The 23,977-nt window shown below is 39.6% G+C and overlaps 1 protein-coding gene across 2 annotated transcripts in view; it reads right to left on the bottom strand.

The window, feature by feature from the left end:
• The window catches only part of LOC108431879 (short transient receptor potential channel 5-like), a 41,178-nt gene extending 19,259 nt beyond the window's left edge, over positions 1–21,919 (bottom strand). The window contains exons 1-7 of one of the 2 annotated variants that reach the window (XM_037545661.1): positions 21,266–21,919; positions 19,556–19,602; positions 6,888–7,314; positions 4,536–5,057; positions 1,601–1,937; positions 916–1,055; positions 412–734 (exon numbers count right to left, since the gene is read on the bottom strand). In XM_037545661.1, the coding sequence (XP_037401558.1) occupies positions 412–734; positions 916–1,055; positions 1,601–1,937; positions 4,536–5,057; positions 6,888–7,274 (1,709 nt within the window). In that variant the 5' untranslated portion in view covers positions 7,275–7,314; positions 19,556–19,602; positions 21,266–21,919. The remainder of the gene's footprint in view (positions 1–411; positions 735–915; positions 1,056–1,600; positions 1,938–4,535; positions 5,058–6,887; positions 7,315–19,555; positions 19,603–21,265) is intronic. The other variant, XM_017705337.2, reaches the window with a different exon arrangement.
• Between the last annotated feature and the right edge of the window lie 2,058 nt (positions 21,920–23,977).

Below are 23,977 nucleotides of genomic sequence, written 5' to 3'. Positions count from 1 at the left end.
ATCTTTCTCTCTAACCTATTGGTAACTAGCAAAGATACTTTCTCGAGATAGACAAAGCTCTTCTTGTAAGTCTGCTAAATGCTGTAAATGCTAATGTGTGATTTCAGTTGTGTGTGTGACTTGACGTGTTTGCTTATTCAAAAGAGTAAATAAAAAACTGCCTTTTTCAGCTCCCAAGTGACACAACCGTCTAAGCGTTGGGTCTCTCATCAGGAGATCACAAGTTTGATCCCTGGTGATGCTACTGCCATCTGCTATAGCCAGGAGTCCTAGAAAGCACAATTGCTTTGCATAGCATTGTGTGATTGGGGGAGTCCTAACTAGCAGGTGGAATTAGAGATGACTAAATTGGGGAGAAAATTGGGTAATAAATAAATAAATAAAATGATTCAAGATGATCTTCTCACTCACGTAGAGAAGGCATTGTTCTGCCGCTCACAGCGGATCCCTTTGCAGTGGTTGGGCTCATCGGCTGCCTCAGTCTCATAGTAGAAGTACAGTTGATTGAGGCCATTGGCGAAGGCTAGCAGCACCAGGCAGTAGATGAAGAGAAACTTAAGGATATCCAGAAGCATGCGACCCAGTGAGATCTGCAGAGGGCCCAGGTGTGAGTTGGCTGTGAAGAGTGAAATGAGCCGAAGGGAACTGAAGATGTTGGCAATGGCAAACAGTGCCTCAGCAATCAGTGTAGGGTGCCACATCTCCCACTCCTCACGAGGACGGGAGCTGTTGTACTGTCAGAGTACCAGGAGGAGAGAGGAAAATGTGATAAAACTGCAGACTTTGGAAAGCATATAAAGTAGGTAAAGAGGTATCTAAGAGGAAGTGGTATAACTTTAGATCGAATCCACTCAGGTAACCTAGAGCCTTGGAGTAAAAAGTGATCTGAGATTCATGTTTGTCAGAGGAACTTACTTTAATATAGGCAACCATTTTCAGAGATATGGTGGCTAGGTAGAGAGAGTTCATGGCAAAGTCCATCAGATTCCACCAGTCATGGACATACTCAGTAAAGCCTCCATCCCACATCTCTTTGATCTCAGCCCAAATGAAGCCTGCAAAGATCAGAACAAGCATTCCACCACAAAATGGCGTTCAGGCATATCAATATGAAAGAAAAGAATAAAATACATGGACAATATGCAAACTTCAAGACAGCTCTTTAAAAAGCTATGTTTACAGACTCAGAAACTTTTACCTGAAGATTTTACCTGGCATCCAGAAATAACGGGAGTTCTGATGCCTCAAGCCTACATTTGAATCTACTTGTGCGTCGCCAGGAACCTCAGTGAACCTCAAAACATTGTGGCTGAGCTTTGATTAAATCAGTTCATTCTGATATGGAGCTTGAGATGTCATTTTCTCTGCATTCGTCTTCAAACTAATAAATTATGATATCAATAATTCATGAGTGAGTATTTGCTTAATCATAGTGATAAAGCCCTGGCCGTCTATTTCCTGTGCATAGAGACTGGCTTTATTGCTGGAGAAATGTGATGCTCCATCATTTGGACTGTAGTAAATGAACACCAAACAGTCACTCACATATTTCATCTGGCATAGCACAGACACACCTAAGCAAACCAATGGACAAGCTTACCAAGTACCCAAGGTAAGATCATCCATTCCACGATGGTGGGAGGTGGCCCTTGAACATGAAGGTCAGTTCGTACTATGTGCTGTGAGGCCAAGAGCAACAGCAAGAGGAAGGTCAGGTATGAGGCAGTGTGACAGATAAATTTGATAAAGGGTTTCTTGATGAAGAGGCCCAGTGTGCTCTTTGGGGCCAGCAGGTAGATGATGGAGAAGATGGGGAACAGCAGGCCTAAGGTGAAACAGGTCACCAGCTTCACCACCCAGTGACGTCGCCTCCAACCTGGGAAACCATCATACCACAACGTGGCTAAGAGCTGCTGGCAGTTGGGCTGAGCCACAAACTGTATTTGAAAAAGACAGGAAGATTAGTTAATACTATTACAATGTATATAGAAAATGTGAAATATTATCTAGAGCTAAGTACTGAAACATGTTCAGGGTAAGGTTTTATCTACCATAACACTGGCTAGACTGGGAAAACTCCTGTGCCATTCATTCGGATAAGATTTACAGAGTTGAATCTGAATTTGATTTGAACCTCAGATTCGAATTGGCAGGTTGAAGTTGAACATGAACTCATCTTTTGGACAAAATAAAATTCCCTTTCTATTCTCAACTGTAAATACGCGGTAAATTGAGATCCCAGCAGATCTACTAGGGCCTTTTGGCAGTCTGACACTATTCAGCTGTGGGTTATGGCAGGAGTGGGGAACTCAAGTCCAAGAGGGCCTGATTCCTGCACAGTTTAGTCTTTGTCTTACAAAGACTTTATTCAACTCATCAGCTAATTACCAGGTTTACTGGGAGTGCTAGTGTATTGAAATCCCTAAACATACTAAGGCTTATTAATTACAGTAACAACAGGGAACTCAATGCAGAGCTGTTCTTAGGTTATAAAAGTTAATAGTAAAACTTTGGGTCAGTGGGTGGGTCCCTGACATTTAAGGGGTTAAAAAATTATTAAAACTATTTTTATACATTTCATGGAAATATATATCAATTATTCTTTGTCCTAGAATGACCTGTGACGCATTCAATCACATATGAATTTCTTTACAATAAATGAACTGACTTTAAATGAATTACAAATTACAAATCACTAAATTGTGCTACTTGAAAATAAATGAGTGCACTCATGTATTCAATGTATTTTAAAAAATAATTCTTTATGATGAAACTATTCCAGCCCAGCACGCATTTAATGATGCCATGGACACCCTGGTGGCTTTAAAGAGTTACTGACCTTGCTTGAATATAATCTATGTAAAATTTAGTAAAGTTGTAACAGCAAGACAGTTGTAACATGTTAAATATGTCCTTTGAGCTACAAGATAAAAGTGCCATATTCATACTGCACATGCATGAACGACATTATGTAACACATCAGTATATTAGGCTTTTTTTAGAAATCCTGACAAATATGTAAGCCAACTGATTAGGTTTAACATCAGCATGACAACAAAAAAAAGTTTGTAGCGAATTTGTCTGAAACAAAACTTTACTGCCATTGGTAAAGGGTAATTAACCTAACTAGTATTTCATAACCCTCTTGAAAACTTTACTTAACCAGGTCACAATTCTTCCAAGTCTTTTTCCCTACAGCAATTCTCTGTGCTGGTTTTACACTGCAGTTATCTTGGTGAGTGATCTGAAGACACATAAATTTGCTTGTTTTAAATAATATGTTTTAAGAAATATGCATAGAACGTCTCAAAATGTGTAGTGTTGACCAAATGCAAGTTTTTGGTTTAGTTTTATTTAGTTATTGATTTTTTTTTTGCAGCAGCAGCAACAGAGTATATGACCTATGGAACAACCCTTATCAGGTGAATATAATTGTAGTTTTGGCCTTTGTTATCATTGCCAGAAGTTACAGCTTTTGTGTTTTTCACTCCTCATCTTTCACATTTTGTGTGAATCACAAAGCAAACTCATTTCCACTGAAGTGCACTGCAGAAAGCTGACCTCATTGGAGAGAGTATGATACAATACAATTGAGTGCAAATTTATATTCTCAGTGCTCTATTTCTCTTTGCCAGGTTTTACTAGAATTCCATCCCTCTTTTTATCGTTCATTCAGATGACCATTTAGAATCACTGTATTAGTCCAAAGATCTGATCTGGACCTATGCCCTTCGGCTATGAGACATGTAAATACTTTTTGTAGAGCAGAAAATAATTGTGCAGTACCAGCCATTGAAAAGTGAAATGCGTGTGTACGTCTGTGAGCGTGTTCAGAATGAAGGAAGCCAGAATAGTGCTTGTGGCCCTGAACAAATGACCATCTGAAAGTACAGCATTGAACTCTGTTTTAACCAGAATCATGTCTTGAGGTGTTTTGTACACTCTTGTAAACAGCCAAAAGACATAAAGTACAACCTCTTTCATCAAGTTCTTATGAGTTATGCCTGAATGAAATATATATCTCGTTTATTCAGCCGCTTTTCATATTCATTTTATACAGGTTGTTTCTTTCATATCATTTTTAAATATGTCTGTACTGGCATTTTGTGGTTTACAGAAGTTATGTCTTTTGTCAACTTCATAGCATTTTTTTTTTCAAATATTAGATGTCTGAAAGGCAGAAAGGTCATTCTACACTTCAGCTGCGGTGCTTTCACAGTCATGAACTATTAGTGTTGGTTTATTCATAAGGCAAACACAATTTCCTCTTATGGTCAAAGAGAACTATTACAGAAAGTGCACTATATGTATTCCAGCATTTTCATAACACTGCAAATGCCAGCAAAAAGATTCCCTTTATGTTGTACGTTTTTGTTCCTCAGCGTTCACTGCATATCATCAGTCACTAACAATCATGTAGAAACTTCTCCACTTTACTCTGATTTTTGCTAAATTTGTCTTAGGGTTTTATCCACTTAAAAAACACTTTTCTCTTCTCATAAACATCTCAGAAAGATTCCACACGCTATGCTTACCTCCTTTTGGTGGTACTTAATAGCCAACTTGAGCTTGGCCAGGTCTCTGCACTCACGGGGGTCCAGCTCCTCACTGTGGTCATCGCGATGGTTGAGGATAATCTCCAGTTCACGTGAGCTGCGTGCCTGATCCAGAAGGTCCTTGGCAAAGAGCTTGCACTGCTGCGAAAGCTCCTCATACTCCTGCCGGAACTCATTCTCCACTTTACTGAGTTCCTTCAGCTCCCAGCCCAGCCTGAATGCTGTGAGGATGGGGTCCTCACTGGACAAAGCGATGAGTGAGGGGCTAGCCAGGGTTTTGTAGATGTTGAGTCTAGAGCGAGAGTGCCTCAAGCTGTCCACCTCTGAACTGGACACGCATTCCACACAGTCACACCGGATCTGGTGTGGTCGGGGGATGGTCACCTTGCGCTGTACTAGGAGCTTGATGATTTCATAGTTGTTGGTGTGGGCAGCCAACATGATTGGTGTGATGTCAGGAGTAAACTCCGAAAACTGCGTGTCCATCATCAGAGCAGGCACCTAATAATGGGAAAAGGAGAAGGCTTTAAACTTTTGAGAATGTTACTTTATTCACACATATAACAGAAATGCTGAAATATGTGCAAAGTGGTCTTTATTCTGAAATATGTCTGTATCTATGGATATTCTCTGCGCCGTTCCTTCTCAATTTGGAATTACAGACTGATAAAGCACTCTTCATGAAACTAGATTTGCCACAGCTCAAATCAAGAGAGAGGGTTGACTGTTTGAAATAAATGTTTGTAATATTGTAAAATCAATTTGGTTGCAACAGATAAAATAATTTTAATATGTTAGTTTTGTGGAACTACACAGATTTAAATAAGTTATACAAAGCTGTTAAAATATTGAAGAAAATTTAGATGTGTCCAGAATGAAGAACAGAGCAATAGGTGATTCAGAAATCACTAAGAAGGTTGTACGACACTGATGTCTCAAGTCTCAAGACAGATAATTCGACACAGATTTAGTAGATTAATAATAATTATATTTCTTATCCTTTAATAACTTTAAATGTTCCCAAAATTCCTAAATGTAACACCTACAATCACAACATATGTGCAAAAGAATCCAGAAACCCCTTCTGACTTTAACTGAGACAGGCATATAATCAGTGTACACAATTTAGAATTTCCATATAACAGCACTGTTAATTGAATGGTACGCATATTATCACCTTAACCAGTGTCATTGTCAGGTAGAGTGATATAAAGCCACCCAGCTTTGGGCTGTGGAGCACTGTTCTTTCTGAAGTAATGGAACACCATTACATGCACTGGGACGAGCAGGAGTGGTGTTTGTGATCCAGAACTAATCATCCAATCCATAGTAATCCATGTAGTGTTTTCCAGAATATCCTATAGTTTGTTTGGGTTTTTAGACCTCTGAATGGTTGGCTCATAGCTCCTCTGATTGTTACCGTCCTTCTTGTTGCTGGTCAATCTCTCCTTTTACCTTTAACTATTACAAGCATAATAGCCCTTTCAATCACTGTCTCTTGTCAGAATATGCCCAAAATAAGATTCTCTGAGCTTTGACTGAGAGGTGAGGCTTGATTTGTCTGAGGATCCAGCTGTTTGTTTTCTTTGCCACCCAAGAAACATTTTTGGAATTGGGCTTGTTTATAAAATGACAGAAATGATTAGTATGAGTGATAAGTCAAAATATGTGAATGGTAGCATCCACTAAATGTTTTGACAACATCACTTCGCTAACAAAATAACTGCTAATTTCAATTTTTTTCTTTTTTTTTTAAATGCACTTCAACATTCAATACCAAAGTCTTGTGCAGGACTTAGATTTCTGAATACTTAGAGAAAGTGCTGAGAAAAGATAGTGGTTGCCATTTTACAGTGACTTCAAAGGCTACTTTATGACAGTCGCCCTGATCTCTGAGGCTTTCGCTTCACTTTAAAGAACCTTGCAAATGAATTTCAGGACATCTGCCAGGAGCACCACCATGCATAACAATAATGGTGGAAAAAAGGCATGGATAAAAAAACCTGAGAAGGATAGGCAAGCAAATTGATTTGGAGAGTCTCAAAGAGCACTGTCCAGTGTTCCACTTTCACAGTAGAGAAAATGTTATACTAGATGAGTTTTTTGAGGGTGGAGGAGCCTTCTGATATTGAACTCCTTTACAGTTTTTCATTTTCCTCCTGCGGCGCTCTCGTACTGACAGAACTATGGATATGGGCTCAACTAGATGCCGGTCAGCCTTGCTGGTGTGCGCCTGCTTCATCATGTCATGATCCTTTCAACTGTATAGCTGCAATAGAACAGAGGGTAACACTATCCATCATTTGTACATTGACACATGTTGTTACTCGCCTGCTTCTCACCACTGGGTTTCCTGTAGGACAGCAGTAACTCCACTGCTCCCACCACCTCCTTGCGGATAGAGTAAAGCAGTGCATCGCCCACATGGACACCGTGACTCAGCAGCAACTCCATCACCTCCAGGTTCTCGTTCTCAATGGCAATGAGGAGCGCACTGCGCCCCAAGGGGTCAAGACAGTTGATGTTGATGTTGTAGTAGATCTCAGCCTCTTGAAGGGCCATCTTGACCCCAGCATAGTCGCCTTTCTCCACTGCGGTCAGGTAGGCCCGTTCCTCGGCTGACAACTCTGCCTCTGCCCGCACAATCTGCAGCGGGATGCGGTCACGGTAAGGCGAGTAGCTCGCCTTCTTGTAGTACAGCTGGGCCATGGGGTTCATGAGGACTCACTGACACCGGCTTATACAAGGTTACTGCAATCTAGGAAGAGGTTAAATGAAGACAGGGTTAGATTTCAAGAGCATGTCTGCAAAGGAAAGAAGGACTGGTAACACTTTACTTGAACCCTGCAACATAATACTGACGTAACCATGCCATAAACATAAAAAGGCATAAGAGCATCATGTTACCATTCCTAATAATTGCCATGATAGATGTCATAATGTTTGATGACAACTGAGTACATTTATCAAACAGTATAGCATTCGTCATGGCAATTACCAGTAATGGTAACACGACACTGTTATACTAAGAAGCAAAATATGACAATTCATGCTATGTGACATAACATAGCATGGTTCAAGTAACATAGAGTGGTTCAAGCTGTGCTACCGAAAGATTTCACTATGAAGTTTTAACCACAGTTTGTTAGAAATAATGTATGTTTCTGAAGTCGTTTTATTGTCAAACCAATACTAAATCAAGCCCTTGCAGAATGACTAGCATGTCTCAAAAACAAGCCATGGACATTTGTTTCATGTATACGTATCACACTGATCTTCAAATCTCAACATAAAAAATGAGCAGCTGTCTCATAAGTCTGAGAAAAGAATATGTACTCGTATGAGTCTGAGAAGCAATGCCTCTATTATCCAACTCACTTTCACACTTCTTCAGCCCTCCCTGTTAAAAGAAGGTTAAATTAATCGGACAGATAAATGTTTGATGGAGCCGTGTTTGATCCCGGTAAGCATGCTGGCCCCCTCGCTTTCTCCCCCTCTAAGAAACTGACAGGACAATGAAAGGGCACACTGGGCAATGGATCTATGAGGCAATCTTGCCTCCTGCTTCATTGTTGTATCATGTGGAGGGACTCCACATATTCCTCCACGGGGCTCTTCCTGTCTCTAGAGTTCAGCTTGCAGTGACCTCAGGAAGCCCATCCATATTCATGATGCATGCCTGACTTCAAATGGATGCCTTGAGAAGGGTGCTCCACCAAACCCCGACCATGTGCTCTGCTCCTACCTGGGGACATGGAACTGAGGGCAGAAAAATGTCAGAGATGGTTGGCTGGGGCTGGGCTGTCAAACTGACATTCAGAAGGAGTGTTTCTCAGAGCCTGCTCATGCAAGAACAAGCATTGTTTTTTGTTGGAGAACTGTCCTCCAGAGGTGTGGAAGATCTTTGTGATGCACTTTTAAAAGTTTTTTTTTTTTTATTATTATTAACATAACCTGATGATAAGCTCTCTCTCTTCTTCTCTGGTTACTGAGTGTTCTCGTAAGAGAAGGTTGGCCTTCAGTCTGATCATGTGATGCAGTCCCTCCTCTGAGCTACCTTGATGTCTGTTACAAGCTCCATTTGTCAAAAGTCTATTAGCCATTAGCTTGATGCCAACACATCATAGAGAATCTCATATTTGCGGTAGAACAAATTTTTATATAAATAAAAGCAACTAAGAACATACAACATAAAAGATTCCATATCACACATCACACGTTCATGATGATTATATGAAGAATATTTCACTGTTTTACAGATACTAGTAGATTTTCCATGCTTTATTTTAAGTTGGAGGAGCTTACAAGCTCTTGGAAAAGGTCTCAGTACTATTTGGCAGGGTTCTTCAGTGCTGATAGTCTTGAATGATAATGATACACAGTGTCTATTTTTTATTTTTAATTATTACTATATTGGAAATGTTGCACATATATACTGCTAGTTGTGGTCTTTAAAATAAACATTTAAAGATATAGTTTAAAAAAACCAACAACAATTATAATATCACAAAAGTTCTCCAGCTCCCCCGTGATCCAGTAGGATAAGTGGTTTAGAATAAGTGTAAGTGTGTGTGTGTGTGTGTGTGTGTTTGTGTGTGTGTGTGTGTGTGTGTGAGATAAAAGTTTAAGGAACTGTTGTAATTAATTTTTTATTGGCACATGCCTAATTAGTATATATAGATGCTGTGTGTCCTTGTTTGTCTCTCCTGCCTTTTTCCATGACAGTTTTAATATATATAATTATAGCTGGAATAATTAACCTTCTAAGTCATGGTTATATTAATCCATGAAAATGCTGCAGTTCTAATTATCCCATAATGTTTATTTTCCTTCACATCCAATTGAAGAGTTAGAGAAGACGCAATCAAGACTGTGTTCAACAGCATTTACATAAATGATTCGCAATAATCAAAACCAATCTACCAAACCAAGTACGCAGTAGAGTTTATACTAAATGATCTGTTCAATAATAATTCTCTAATTACTTGGGGGTTCCAACCAGATTCTATACTGTCTATGTTCAGTAAAGTAATACAAAGAAACATGTTCCATAAATATAACAGAATTACTATGAAACAGTATTAGAATTATTGCGTTGTACTAACAGAATCACCCCTCCCCCCTAACACTCCTGTGTCAATATCTCATCTCTGAATGAAACACACTGGTATAAATCAAATTTTGTTGCTTGGGTTACATGAACAAATCAGTGGATCAGGTTTACCGCTACGGAGATGTGGTGAGTTCTTGAGTGTTTGAATAAAAAAAGTCAAGACTGAAGGATCTACATTTTGTCTTCTTCTACTGTGCTCGAATGCTATGATGCTTTTAAGGAAACCCATTTTTCCGGTCACTGGTTCTCATTAATTGAACATGCTCACAGATTAACGCAAATGCATGAACCCTAACAAGAAACAGGACATCATCATTTGAATTTCCCTATATAGAGAATTGAATTTCCCTCTTTAAAGAGCATACATACAAGGAAGGTTCATCGCCTTTAAAAGTAATCGAGGCAACAAGTTAATCATCCAGATCTAATTTGCTTACACAACTGAAGTCTCTTTACTGTTACTCTTGCCTTCTCTGCATTCTCCAGACACATTCACAAGACTGATATTGTACTGGAAATACATGCTTGTCTTTTAATCACTGCACCTGTGGGCCCGGCCCAAGTTTTAATTTATAGCATTGAACTAAAAAAAAAATCAAGGTTACATGGTTTGTTACATTATTACATTACATTACATTTAGCAGACGCTTTTATCCAAAGCGACTTACAAATAATGTGGTACATAGAACAAACATAGTCAGGCCTTAAAGGAGGCTTAAGGGTAATAGTGGGGTAGAGAAGGGAAGGAGGGCAAGAAGGAGATGAGGTTGGTAGTGGTTAGATTTGCAAGGTTGCAGGTTTGTGATGCACATTCATATGTATTCCGATGACCTAACTGTAACTTGACCAGAACTTGACCATTATATTAGCCTAATGAAAATGCCTTCTGCATCCATGCACTTGAACATTTATGCTGGATCCACAGCTGTCAAAACAGCTATATCAAAAAATACTGGCAGATAGTTGCTGATGTGCAGTCATATGCAAAACATAATATTTAGACACTCCTGGTCAAATACAATTTTTAGACATGTCTCAATAAAAGCGTTTTTTGCTTTCATTTATTTACATCTATTTGATGCAAGCCAACTGATAAACCCAAAATCAATTCACATTGTGTTTGTTTCAACATAAACATATGATTGTGGAATCCAACAACTGTGAAACTAACAGATCAGCTCACATAATTGCATTCAGCTGATTATGTAATAATTGTGACAGGTCTATTCAGTTGATGGTTATGGCCGGATATATAATGTCCTGCCACTGAATCACTTTCAAAATAGATCTGATTGACTTTAATATCCGCATTCAAAATGTAGCCTTTTTTCCCCTCTCAGTAAAACAAATACTGCCACTGGAAGCACAATTCAGTGTTTAACTGCTCTTGGCTTGGCTCTGTGTTGGAGCATGCCAAAAGTCAAACAGCCAAAACCTAGTTTTACTGTGACCTTCTGTCAAAGTTTTATTAGATACTGTGTTGTTTGACAAATCGGCGTTAGTTTGAGGTTCAGAATTTAGAATCAGTGAAGCTGTTAATAGCAGCGCATTAGTGTGTTTCCTCTGTTGGCTGTGTTTTACATCCCTCTCTGTCTCATAAAAGCTGAACAAGACCTCTGCAGGGAATTATGGGCCCATGTTTTATTCAGTATGTTTGTACAACTGGACTGACACCTGAGTTCGTTAGTGAGGTCAGAGAACAAATGCATACAGACGTGCATACGCTCACACTCTAATGCTTGATTCAGGCAGATTCTGCCGTTTACAATTCTTGCGGTTATAAATAGCTATCAGAATTGCAAGCAGCGCTCAAATGTTTCGTGAATACAGAATACAGGTTCTGTGGGCCTGACCTGCATCCCTGACTAGATGGTTGGTAATGTGTACTGCCAACAGCAGTAAAGTATGTATTGATTACTGATTGTGTGGATCTTATGCGCTGAGCTGTCAAATACAGATGAAAATGCAAGCTCTTTTGAGGCTACTGGTGATACATTTGAACCTCGACACTGAATGTTTAGACAGGATTATAGCATTTACTTATAGCTGCTTTTCTTCTTACATGTAGTGCTGCATACTGACTAATGCTTTTGACTCTGAACAGCTGCTAGAGAAGCTGCTCTAAAATTTTCCATAGTTTACATTTAGTCAAATTAAATACATTTAATGGTGTCGTTTGTTAGGTGAATGAATATTGAAAATTGTCCTTCAAGGGTGTCAACCCTCTTGCTTGTCATATATGATTCTGCATGGTAGAAAATATGCTGACGTCAGCACCGTGCAAAAGTGAGAGACCACCCTTTATTTATTTAAGAAAAAATGCCATTAAGAACAAGTTGTTCATTTTTCAGTTCATTTTTCACACAGACATTCGAGCGCTTAAATAGAATTGCATTTTTCAGTGTGTCCACAATTGCCCAGAATGGACAGAATCACCAGTGGACCAGTGGAAAGCTCCAGTTTTAGAAAATCTTGTTTTTTCCACATATTTTCTTTTGATTTCCCTTGGCAATTAGATTACACCTTATCTCCTTACATATATCTCCTAAAAAAAAAGCTAATAGCAGACAACTACACAAAAAAAGTGATCTCTGACTTCTGAAAAGCAATGTTTCTGCAAGTTTATTTATTATTTCATATACTGTATGCAATCATATGTTTCCTTTAAATCACCTGCTGTTTTTCTGCATTAATGGTCAGATTTTAGGTTATAATGATGACAACTTAAGTGCAATTTCTTTGCTCATATTATATTAAAGGAATTGACCCAGCATTTTCTGCAAAAGAAAAATGCTGTTGAATTTGTTTAATTTATTATGTATCAATAAAGGTACAAATGAACAAGCACTACAAGCAACATGCAGAGCACAGTGATAAGCCATGAGCTCCGGAAAGCGTGGGTAGTGCAGGTCTGATACAGCGAAGGGTTAATGCGACTGATTCAGTGCACTTGTAAATCCATCCTGGACACAGCGCGAGTACCAGTTCACTAAGAGCAGTGTATGTGTGGGTAGAGCAATGCTGCTGTATGTTTCAACTATAGGAATTACTCATTTGAAGAAAAGGAACAGCAAAACCCCCAGTGAGCCATACAGGCCCCTGCCCGCGGCCATAAGCAGTGACAGTGGAACATTACTTTGTAGGGCGGGGGGGGGCGGGGGGGGGGGGGGGGGGGTGAGGGAGTGAGAGCAAGAGTGAGAGAGAGAGAGAGAGAGAGAGAGAGAGAGAGATCATGGCATAGTATTCTTCCCTTTGTCAGAGAAGAAGAGGGAGAATGGAGCTGAGACATATCGCATTGGCGCCGTTCCTCCACAACCCAAGCAAAATATTCTGAAGCATATGTGTTCATTGATTAACTTGCATAATCTCTTGGCATTTGGCAGAACATACATTTAAGATCACATTGGTTTTGCACGCTGCTATTTATTTTTCTCTTCTGTCTTGCCTCTCAGCAGTGAAACGCAATGGCTTCCTGACGAGAGGAGGGAATTAATAATGTAGGGCCTCCAAGTACTGCTCTCATTTGGGCCTGGCTACTGTCTACTGTTCTCTAAAACAAGTTAAATGTGACTTTAACTTAATTTATTTAAGATGTAAACAAAGTCATTCGGGGTGGTTTGCTGTGAAATATGCCATTCTAGAGAAACTTACAGAGTCAGTTCTCAAGAACTGACAGAATTATTCTCAAGAGTAGTGATGGGAACCAGACATCTAGAGAATTTGATGCCTCTAAAAGCTATCTGACAAAATAGACTTTTTTACACTAAACAGTTATGAACACATTGCCTGAGACATTCTTTTAGCATAGTTTCACAGTAAAACATATTAAAAATCCATTCATGGAACAGCGGTATATGCAACGCAGAATAGCACAGATTACATACACAAACTCAGAAGTCACATATAGGTTCACTGGTCATTTTGGATCCATAAATTAAAGGGTTATATTTGTGCTGTAGTCAGATTTTTTTAGGACTTGAATCCCCTGGTTCCTGTCACCACACTATTCTGAATGATTTTGTTTACATTTCAATTATTGACTTATGCAATTTTTGAACATCTTCTTTCATGATGCCAAAAACCAACAGAAGCCATTACGCACCAACACATTGTGAAAGGTCATTATACCAGAGGACAATACTCAACAGGAAGCATAATTTAAATATTAAAGAGGTCGACCTGTCAACATTTTTCCAGAGTTGATGCAAAGGCTATTCAACATTGTCAACGAATCATTTGAGCTTTAGTGTAGGTACATTAGCATTAGCCATCATGTTGCAATTTCTTCTTAAATGACCTCAATCTGGACTACACAAGGTTACTAGAGTCTGACAAAACACATCATGGGTTCATGCCACAGATTAACCAGACAACAGTTTACTGTTACAAACCACAAGCTCAGCCACACAAGCAAAGTTCCCAATAGCTCAAAAGGCTGAAAAGGCTCAAAAAAGAAAATGAGTTTTTATTGAACATAAACAAAATATTTAGGTGAACCAATGATACAACTGTTAGGCAGTTAATTACTGAATGACAGCATTTCATGAACAAAGACATTATTTTACATATTCATAAAATGTGTTTGATGTTGTTTTTGTTACATGACCATGTTCCTACTTCTCTTTATGCCCTGCAATTAAAAAGGTGCAAAAGGGTTAGTTTTACATGGGGGGATGATTTCAGCCCAGGAGGAATCCTTTGTCTTAAGTATGACACAATACTATAATGTGCTACGAATGAAGCCAACATTAACGTCATAACTAAACTTAACATTAAATCAAAATTCCTCACTGCCCACCTGCTCAGAAATCCCCCCATCCTCATTAATTAGCTTTTTCATACCTTGGTTCTCTGCAGTTTTAGCCGCTATTGTTCATCTTCACATAATTCACGTATGAAAATTGCGAGCTAGCTTAAGTTACTAAACACATTGGAGCTGTCTGCTGTTAGCAGCACCACTTCATTTGATAATCTCACAAGGCTGATGTTAGCTTACTATTGGAATTTCCGTTCCATCTTAATTAGTGCTGCATTTAAACGCTACCAACCGAACATGCATCTGAATCTAAGAGCTGCATCATTTGCAGAGGAATGGCAAATAATGAAAAACTAACTTCAGCTTCATCTAATCTCTGTACGAGTTACAATCAACAAACCGGGGCTGTACAACTAGAAGTGGGGGCGCTGGATTAGCTAAATCACTACACATACACACTTGGGTGTAAACTTTATAACTAGTTAATAAAGTGTACTATATAGTATAGTATAGTATATAGTATGGTATAGTGTATGCTATAGTTTATAGTATAGTATACAGTATAGTATAGTGTATAGTATAGCATATAGTATCGTACATGGTATCGTATATAGTATAGTGTATAGTATAGTATATAGTATAGTATATTATGGTATAGTATAGTATAGTGTATAGTATAGCATATAGTATTGTACATGGTATCGTATAAAGTATACTGTATAGTTTAGTATATAGTATCGTACATGGTATAGTATATAGTATAGTGTATAGTATGGTATAGTATAGTATAGTGTATAGTATAGTACATAGTATCGTACATGGTATAGTATATAGTATAGTGTATAGTATGGTATAGTATAGTATAGTGTATAGTACAGTATATAGTATCGTACATGGTATATAGTATTGTGTATAGTATAGTATATAGTATAGTGTATAGTATAGTATATAGTATAGTGTATAGTACAGTGTAGCTACTTTGTGAGTGTTCGTCTCGGAGCCGTTTTTTAAGTCTCGTGCCGGACAGCGCTTCTCATTGGTCGTGAGCCACAATTTCTGTTTGGGTCCTGAAGCATAATAAGACAGACAGGCTGAGGGACAGCACCAGGATTTCTACTAATCGAGCGAGTGTGCCCATATCATTACAATAGTGTAGTGAACTTGTTTGTTTAATTTTAATTCAGCCTTACATTAAATCTGCTGTACACTGTATTGCATTGTCCAGCTAAATATTTATACTAACCCCATGATATGCTGATTTAGGCTAGCAAAACATCCTACTTGTTCTTTTAATGCTGGTAACATTTTCTGGTCGGGAGATTTAGAGGAGGCTTAAGTCAGTTTCTTATTAGCCATCTTGTTGTTTGAATTTTCCCGTTCCACGTTAAATAGTGCGATAGTTACATTCTCGCACACCTGACGCGCCGTGTGGCGTAGCTGAGTAGTTAACGTTACTGCTATAGAATGCCTGTGTGAAGCCTGACCTCACACCCCCGTCCTGATTTCACTTCCTAAGGAGCCCTAGGAGGTTTTAACAAGTTAGCACGTTTTAAGTACCATGTTGGCCAGTACAGTAAACAGTGAAAGTTGTGAACTTTATTGAGTTTTTTTACAAATATATTTACAAAAAGGCATATAGTTACATATCAACCACTCTGCATTTATTTAGAGGGTCGTTGCAGAGTTGTTGATTGACAGCACAGATATAACTGATTCATCCAATAACACTGCTAATAGCGTGACTGGAAACCAGGACGGGGATCAAGATGGGGATGAAATTGGGCACCAGGGTGAGCGCAAAAGCGTTTTCTGTGACGCACTGAGAAAGTGAACAGTGCTAGGAGTAATGGAGCACTAGTGTTCTGACAAATTGCACAGCCTTGTCAAAATGTCCTACCATAGGGCAAATGTATAGGTAACTCCTTACTTAAAAGAGGGAAAGATGTTTCGCGTAAATCAGAGGTTCTCAGCCTTTTCCGCCTGAAGCCTCACCTGTTCATCAGTACAAAGCATGAAGGCCCAGAAAATAAATAAATAAATAAATAAATAAATAAATAAAAACACCTTAATGGCTTGTATTAATGTTAACTGGCACTGTTACTGTTAAGTCACTGTTACTGACTTTGATGACAAAGTGCTATCACAGGCCCATTTCAGACCACAGCCTCCCCTCAGTTTAGGTTCAAGGACCACCAAGGTGTGCCTTGCGGCACACTTGTGGTCCTCAGCCCTGTGGTTGAGAAACCCTGTCTTAAATCACTGCATCGGAAAATGCTACCATTACAGCTATGGGTAAAATAGTTTGATAACCTGAACCTCCTTGTCAGAAAGTGTTACCAGCATTAAAAGAATAATTAGGATATTTTGATAGCATACAGCATCTTATCAGAGGAAAAAATGGCAATATTAAGATTAATTTGTATGATGACTTAAAGAAAGCCTGGATTAACATGAAAAACACAAGTTACTATGCTGTAGTAATGATATGTGCATGCTCGGTAGGACCACTTGGGTAGCACAGATTGTTAGAACACCTTGTGCTGGTGTGCACACAACCATGAAAAACAATGGTTCGAATTTTGGACGCTGCCATACACCATATAAGGTGGAATAGGAAAATGTAAGTAGGAAGCAGACTTCAGCTTCTTATGATTTAGGCTATATCAAAATGGCCTGCTTAAGGTTTTAGATACAGAGCTACCTATACATATGCAATACAGTAAGACATTTGAACAAGGCAGCACAATGTGTCAGAACAAGGCTAGTGAATCCAATGGAGCCTCGTTACACCATACCCTCCTGACAACACCGTGCCCGTTATACAAGGAGGTAAATATGAACTTTCATTTTTTACTGATATATGAAAATACTAATTCCTTTGTTCAGATTGCACGTTAAGTTGTGCTGTGTTGTCTGATTTTACTGGGACTGTGATAAACGCAAATGCAGATCTCACTGATAAGATTGCATAAAAAGTTAACTTTTACATTTACTCAGATTTTATGCATATGGTGGCATGTTTATGAGTTTCCTAAAATTTGATTTAAAAACTTGCAATATATTGAAATTTATTGAAACATAATCCCTGTATCGTGATACATATATTGCCAAGTCCTTGCCAATACACAGCCCTACACAACATGTTATTGTTCAAGAGTGTAGCATTTGTATTGCTGACGTAAGAAAAAAAAAAAACGTACGCATGATAAAGTTTCAGTCCCGTCTATTTGGGGTAATTTTTGGTAATTACAAAGATCCTTTATTGAGTCTTAACTGGCCAGTCAAATGAGACCAAAATTATATTACCAGACCTTCTCTAGTAGAACTAATCCAGCTTGGTTAAGGCCTAAGACTGCCCTTTGCAAATTATCTCCGGTCTAATTGGCTGATCTATATTGTGCATCATTCACAAAGCAGTCTGGGTTGAACCGCTGCTTATCTCTTTTACATGACTGGATGGGGAATGGGTGGGTGTATGTAATGTGTTGGTTTTCATGACATCGTAGAAACAGCTAATTCAGTTTTTGTATAGGGACTGTATTGACTGGTGAGTGAATGGTGTATTTTGCAATGTGATGTAGGCTCTTCTAAAGGTATTTGTTTATATATATATATATGCATATTATCCTTTCTTACCTTTCCTACAAATTAATTCCAGTGAGACTCTGACAGGTATTTGGCATTCAATGGAGTTTCTCAAACCTCTTTTCAGAAGTCTTATCTCTGCTTTGGCTTGTTTCCAGTATAAGCACTTTTTTTGATTAACTTCTAGTGTTTGCTTGTTTGTTGTTGGAAGAAGGACAGTTTATGTACCAAAATAAAGACCTCATTAACGTATCCAAGAAATTAAGTCCACCAGAGACCTGCTTCTCTGCTGATAGCTTTCATCAAATCTACACCAAACGTGGGGTTGTAGAGGAATAGGACAAGCCGGGCAGAGAATGCTGGGAAAGGTAATATTAAGTAAAAGCTACATGGCAGCTGCACTGCTGCCAGTACCTTCGAAACACATGGTGCAGACACTCCATTCGAGACGCTAATTAGGTAGTGGCAGCTGTTTACTAGAGCACAGGGGAGTCAGCCAGCAAATGTGATGTGGGGGATTTTTTTTTCCGTCTCTCTTTTGTTGTTGTGATTTTTTTTTTTCTCAAACCCAACACTGTTAACCCTGTAGAGTCAACCTGTGACGCAATCCATCTTACAGCATCAGCAATGTGGGAAAGGATGGATTGTTGAATGGCTGTTTCCATAAAACCTGCCCACTGCTCTTTCATAGTGACTCATGGTGAGTGATTACAAGTACACAGCTAATGCTCCTCAACACAGAGCAGCGTCATTAGCCAGACTGGCCTCATCACTCCTGATGACAGACAAACCGCAGATGCGCTGTTCAAGGCCGCGTTAGCATTTAGCCAGCAAGGTGATATCAGGAGAAGCAAACCTACTCGGCTGAAAAGTTTTACCAAAAATAATCATAGGGTGCACAATAAAGGAAGCCAGAACTGTAGTAGCATTAGGTAGTAAGGACTTTCTTTATATTTTGTAACCATCCCTTCATGGAGAGCAATGGCAGTGATTTATCCAAAGCACTGGTGCTAGTCAACAGTCAGAGTGCATGCCCCAGTCGTCCTTCATCCTCTTGCAACAAAGGGCTCTAAGCAGTTAGTCTGCACTGCACCTGCATTGTGTTCTGTGTATATCTAAAGTGTACACCTACTGCACTCTTGTACCCTCCAGGCATTTGTCATCCTACACCACCTGACACATGGTGTATGTTTCTGGCCTCTGTAGATAGCACAGTGAGTGGGAGTGTCAGATATTGCTGTGAGAGAAGACCATAATAATGTGTGCTATCAGCCAACACAGCATACATTGTCAATGCTAATGATACAATTATCAAAGGCACTTGGAGTGATAATTGAGTGTTTCAGTTTCACTCTGTTATTGTGTTCTAATTTCACTCCCCTGAAATGTTTAAAAAAATCTACAGATACAGTAAAAAAAAATGTAATATGAAAACAGTCCATAAAACATAAGACAGGTTTTTCTCATTATGGACAGTTTCCTTTTGGTCAGGATAATAACTAAGATGAAGAGTGGATAATGTAATAGTGGCATCACATCTGTTACCTCACTTGTGACGGCTGACCTCACTTTGATGATTCCACCACTGTGCCCTGGCGTATGAAAAGAAAAATTGAACGTGATCTCATGTTGAAATGCGATGTGTCATAAGCAGAGAAGAATTTTTTATGCTGCCTCGACATGTGACTTTATGGGCACATGAGCTGATGATGCCAGAACGGAACTCGGTAAGTGTCTGTATCAGGTGCATTGCCACAGGTGGTACATCAAAGCACACCTGAGTTCATCCATGAGGAAAGTCTATAGCCCGCAACCAATACTCATCCAGTTGCACAACTGTTCACATGCCTACAGTTACTGTTGTAAATCAACGTTTAACAGCTGTGCTCACTCAACCTATTTATATGAGAATTATGCCTCTAAACACAACATGCATTTTTTTCACAGGCCTTAGTTCCATATGTGCACAGCTGTGTTACTTTTTTTTCATCTGTGGCACTGTTATGATAGCAACCCTGACATTTCTGCAGTTCATTTCTGAAACTGTGCACTGTGATTTTGAGTTTTCTAATTATACTCTTTTTTAAAGTTTTTAACAGAGACAAAGAATACAGTAGAATGCAGTGTAGTGCATTATATAAATATGAATAAACTTTCATGATTTTCTGGATATTTGTTGTTGGGAGTGGGCTTCACACATACAAGAAATATCAGTGCTATATTATGATTAAAACCACCTATATTAGAGAAATAAAAATGTGTTTTTTGACCGTGTTATATGCCTTTGATCGTTCTTATCAAATTTCTTTGTATGCAAAATTATAGATATGCAACAAATTGGAATAAAACTCTTCATACAAAGAGACATTCAATTATTGATTAAAGATAGATTAAAAAAGCCTGTGTGCAATACGTAATCTCATGATCATTTACTAAGCTCCTTCTACACTGTTCTTTTTTTCGTGTAGAATGATATTTAATTGTGGATTTGTGTAGCTGCACACTGTACATCCCTGATGCTCTATGGAGACTTCTTCAGGCAGCATTAATTGATTAATTGTATTGCTATTGAATGGAGAGGGGACTCATCTGTCCTGTACACCTCCATAAATTTAGGCTCCAGGCTTTCTGGTGCCTGAATGGTCTTTAGCAAGCTCTGCCATGGGAGATTCATTACACTATTAATAACCTGTTGACAGTCACTGTTGAGTACAGCACTTAATTGTGTTTGTGTCCTTTGAAAAGGTTGAGGACAAGTGCTGGTGCGAGAGGGGTCATCTGTTCCTAAGCCTTCGAAAGAACGATCAGGGTTGGAGTAGCAAAACACAGCAGATAAAGATGCTGGTTTTCAGGTTTTCAGCTTACCCTCTGGATTTGGTCGAATATGAGGATGCAGTGTGGTGAAAGCTGAAATCTGACCAGGGAATTACATCAAATCCACTTATTGTTGATGTACTTGTTGTGAGGGTTGCTGGCATCGTTTCCATTTTCAAAGTGTAATGCAAGTTGTTTTTATGTTTTCCAAATGTTTTTCCAATCATCTATTCAATTTAGCATTCCCTGCTGCCTCATTGAAACTCATATATGTTGATGCAGCTCACTAAAAACTGTCAGTTGATCTTAGAAATGAAATATTAACTAAAAGGCCACATTCGCATAGTGCAGCAATGCATATTTAATTTTAGTTCTGGGAATTACACGTTTCATGTTGTGCAAAAATGGTAGACATGGCAAAATGTTAGCAGATGAACTCACCTGATGCCCATGGGCTTTACATGGTTCATCTCTTGGGCTCCTCCACCAATTTGAGGAGGACGAGTTGGTTTTCCAGTCTATTGTCTAGTAGTTCTGCTTGTTTGTTCCCAAAGGGAAACATGAGGGGGTAGGGTGGAGAGGTGTTTCAAGCCCACCTCAGGGAATCCATTGCTGGGTCAAGGTTGGAGGGTTTCCTGGGTACAGCTTCTCAGTATCTCTCCCAAGCAATGAGGGGAGCGCACCCTCACAATCAGCAGTGGAGACGGCTCCATCCATTCAACCCCCATACCTCTCCATCACTACTGAGGGAAGAGGGAGGTATAAAAAAAGGATAAGTATCCTTTGGGTAATGTTGTTCTTGATGTTTTCTTAAGCTGTTTTTTGCAGTCTTCGTTCCCTAAATGCGTCGAGGATCATAGCCCCCTCATTGGCGCCAGAGAAGGAGAAGGCTGGGGGCTCGGTGTGCGCTTGCCTTGGTTGTCATGGTTGCCGGATGGAGTGTGGTCTCTGTAGCGGTGTCTCTGGCTCCAACTCTGTCTGTCTCGATGCTGCTACTGGCTGGCTCTCTTTTTCTCTCTCTATCCTTCTGTCTTCCTCTCCAGCTCTCTCATCCTGCTGTCTTTTGGTTTTCTAGCTTTTTCTCCTTTCTGCATGTTTTACCCTCTCCTCCTACTCTCATTCCCTCCCCTATTCTCCCCCATCTATCTCTCTCTGTCGCTCTCTCTCTCTCTCTGCCTCCCTCTATGCAGCATCCCCCCCTAGTACCCTCCCTCCTCCCACCCTCTGCTTCTCCACATCAGGTTGTTTTTTGCTCTTGTTGTCAGCTCGCTTTCTCCCACTATCTTAAAACCTTGTTGAATGTGACAGCGGCAGCTCCTAGTCTCCGAGGCGCTCCACCGGTGAGATGCACCCTTGAGATGCTGTCTCCTCGAATTGCACCCTAATTCTCCCTTGACACTCTCATTGTGCAGTAAATGGGGTTCACATTGGAGCCGTCGTTAGTGTGGTGTTTCTTTCATCTGGGGGACAGCCTCTCGCTCTCTCTCCATTTCTCTCTATCTCTCGCCCCCAATGCAGTGAGTGGCTCAGTGGGTATGAGTGCAGGTGCGTGCCAGCTATCAACTCAGCCCTTCCAAAAAACAAGACAGGCGTGCAGCGCTCTGCACTGTTCATTTGGCCATGCTGAAGCGCACAGGATAAGAGCCTGATGTATGTGTGCGCATGTGTGCACATGCTGCTGCTGCCATCGCCACAAATGCACACAGAACAGCAGTCCTGGGAGACGCCCACCTTTAAAAATGCACACAGACGCCGAGATGATTAGGTGTTGGTTCATTACATTTCTCTCCAGACACAGCAGCAGCCAGCACATAGACCGTGTCTCCATTTCATTTGTTTCTCTGCTTTATGTTTGTGTAAAAGTGATGTAGATTCTACCATGCACATCTGCAGTACAACCATACTGGAAATTAATGATGTATTCCTACTATCACTACCAATGTACAATGTGCTCAATTATTAATTCCCAATGCTTATTGTAATATAAGGTAAAAAAACACTTCAATACCATGCAGTCAACCTGTTTTACCTGTTTTAGTTCTCTCCTTAGCATTTTTTTGATTTGTGGTATTTGGGAGGAAACTTCATATGCTTTGGATTATATTGGATACTTATAGAACTTTTAGTCTTTTTTTAGTTTTAATATTTCTAATGTTAATAATGTTATAATAGTGGTCTATCTGAAAAAAAAAATGGGTCACACAGGACTTGTGTACCCTGCCCGGATCAGGGTTACCGGGGCCCCACCATGGAGCCAGGCCTGGAGGAGGGGCTCGCCCCCAGCCGGGCCCAGCCCGAAGGAGCTACATGAGTCCCCCCTCCCATCGACCCACCACCGATGGGAGGGGCAGTAGTAGGGGTTCGGTGCTTTGTGGATCGGGCAGTGATCGAAGGCCTGGGCCTTGGTGTTCTGATCCTCGGTCGCTGAAACTGGCTGTCATAAAACAATATGTTAGTTATCAGACAATGTATTCATAAACATTTCATGTAATGCTTATCTGTGAGATAGCTTTTAAAGGCATTAAAGTCTTTAAATATCTGGGCCCTATAACCTCTTGTAAACAAACAATACAGATTCTCTAAGTTTCTCTGGAATGGAGCATTTCGTATCAGGCCACTCAGAATGACTTTGTTGACGTCTTAATGACTGAATTGTTCAGCAATTTTTAAAACTTCTTTAACCATCTCATTAAATGAGGATCTTTATAAATGCCTAGTGATAACTCTGGGATCTGTAAAACACCGAGGTTCCTCATGTGGCCATGAGCTATGTCATTCATAGTGTAGATATCTGTTCTTTTGTTACATCTGCACTAATGGCTTCTGCACTCTGTGGACCCCCAGGATCACTGTGTAGTTTGGTGCTGGACTCTTGGGAGCCACCATGGGACAAATGTTGGTGACGTCAAGCCTGATGAACATTTTACTGACCTGTCCTGTTTCTGTAATTAAACACAAAACATCCCCATTTAAGTAATATATATATTTTTACAAATCTGATTAATTTCTTAATTACAGATTAAAGCCAAGAAAGAGATTCAGAAATTCAGTGAGAGAAACCAGAAAACGCAGAAAAGCTTTCTAGTATCAAGTTCCAAGGCTACAAAGCAAAGGTTAGGACACTATCAAGGAGCAAAATAAGGCTATTGAATC

This window comes from Pygocentrus nattereri, chromosome 16, assembly GCF_015220715.1.
Source record: "Pygocentrus nattereri isolate fPygNat1 chromosome 16, fPygNat1.pri, whole genome shotgun sequence".
Classification (NCBI taxonomy): Eukaryota; Metazoa; Chordata; class Actinopteri; order Characiformes; family Serrasalmidae; genus Pygocentrus; species Pygocentrus nattereri.
The sequence above is the reverse complement of the archived record's forward strand: the minus strand, read 5'-3'. Positions and strand labels throughout refer to the sequence as shown.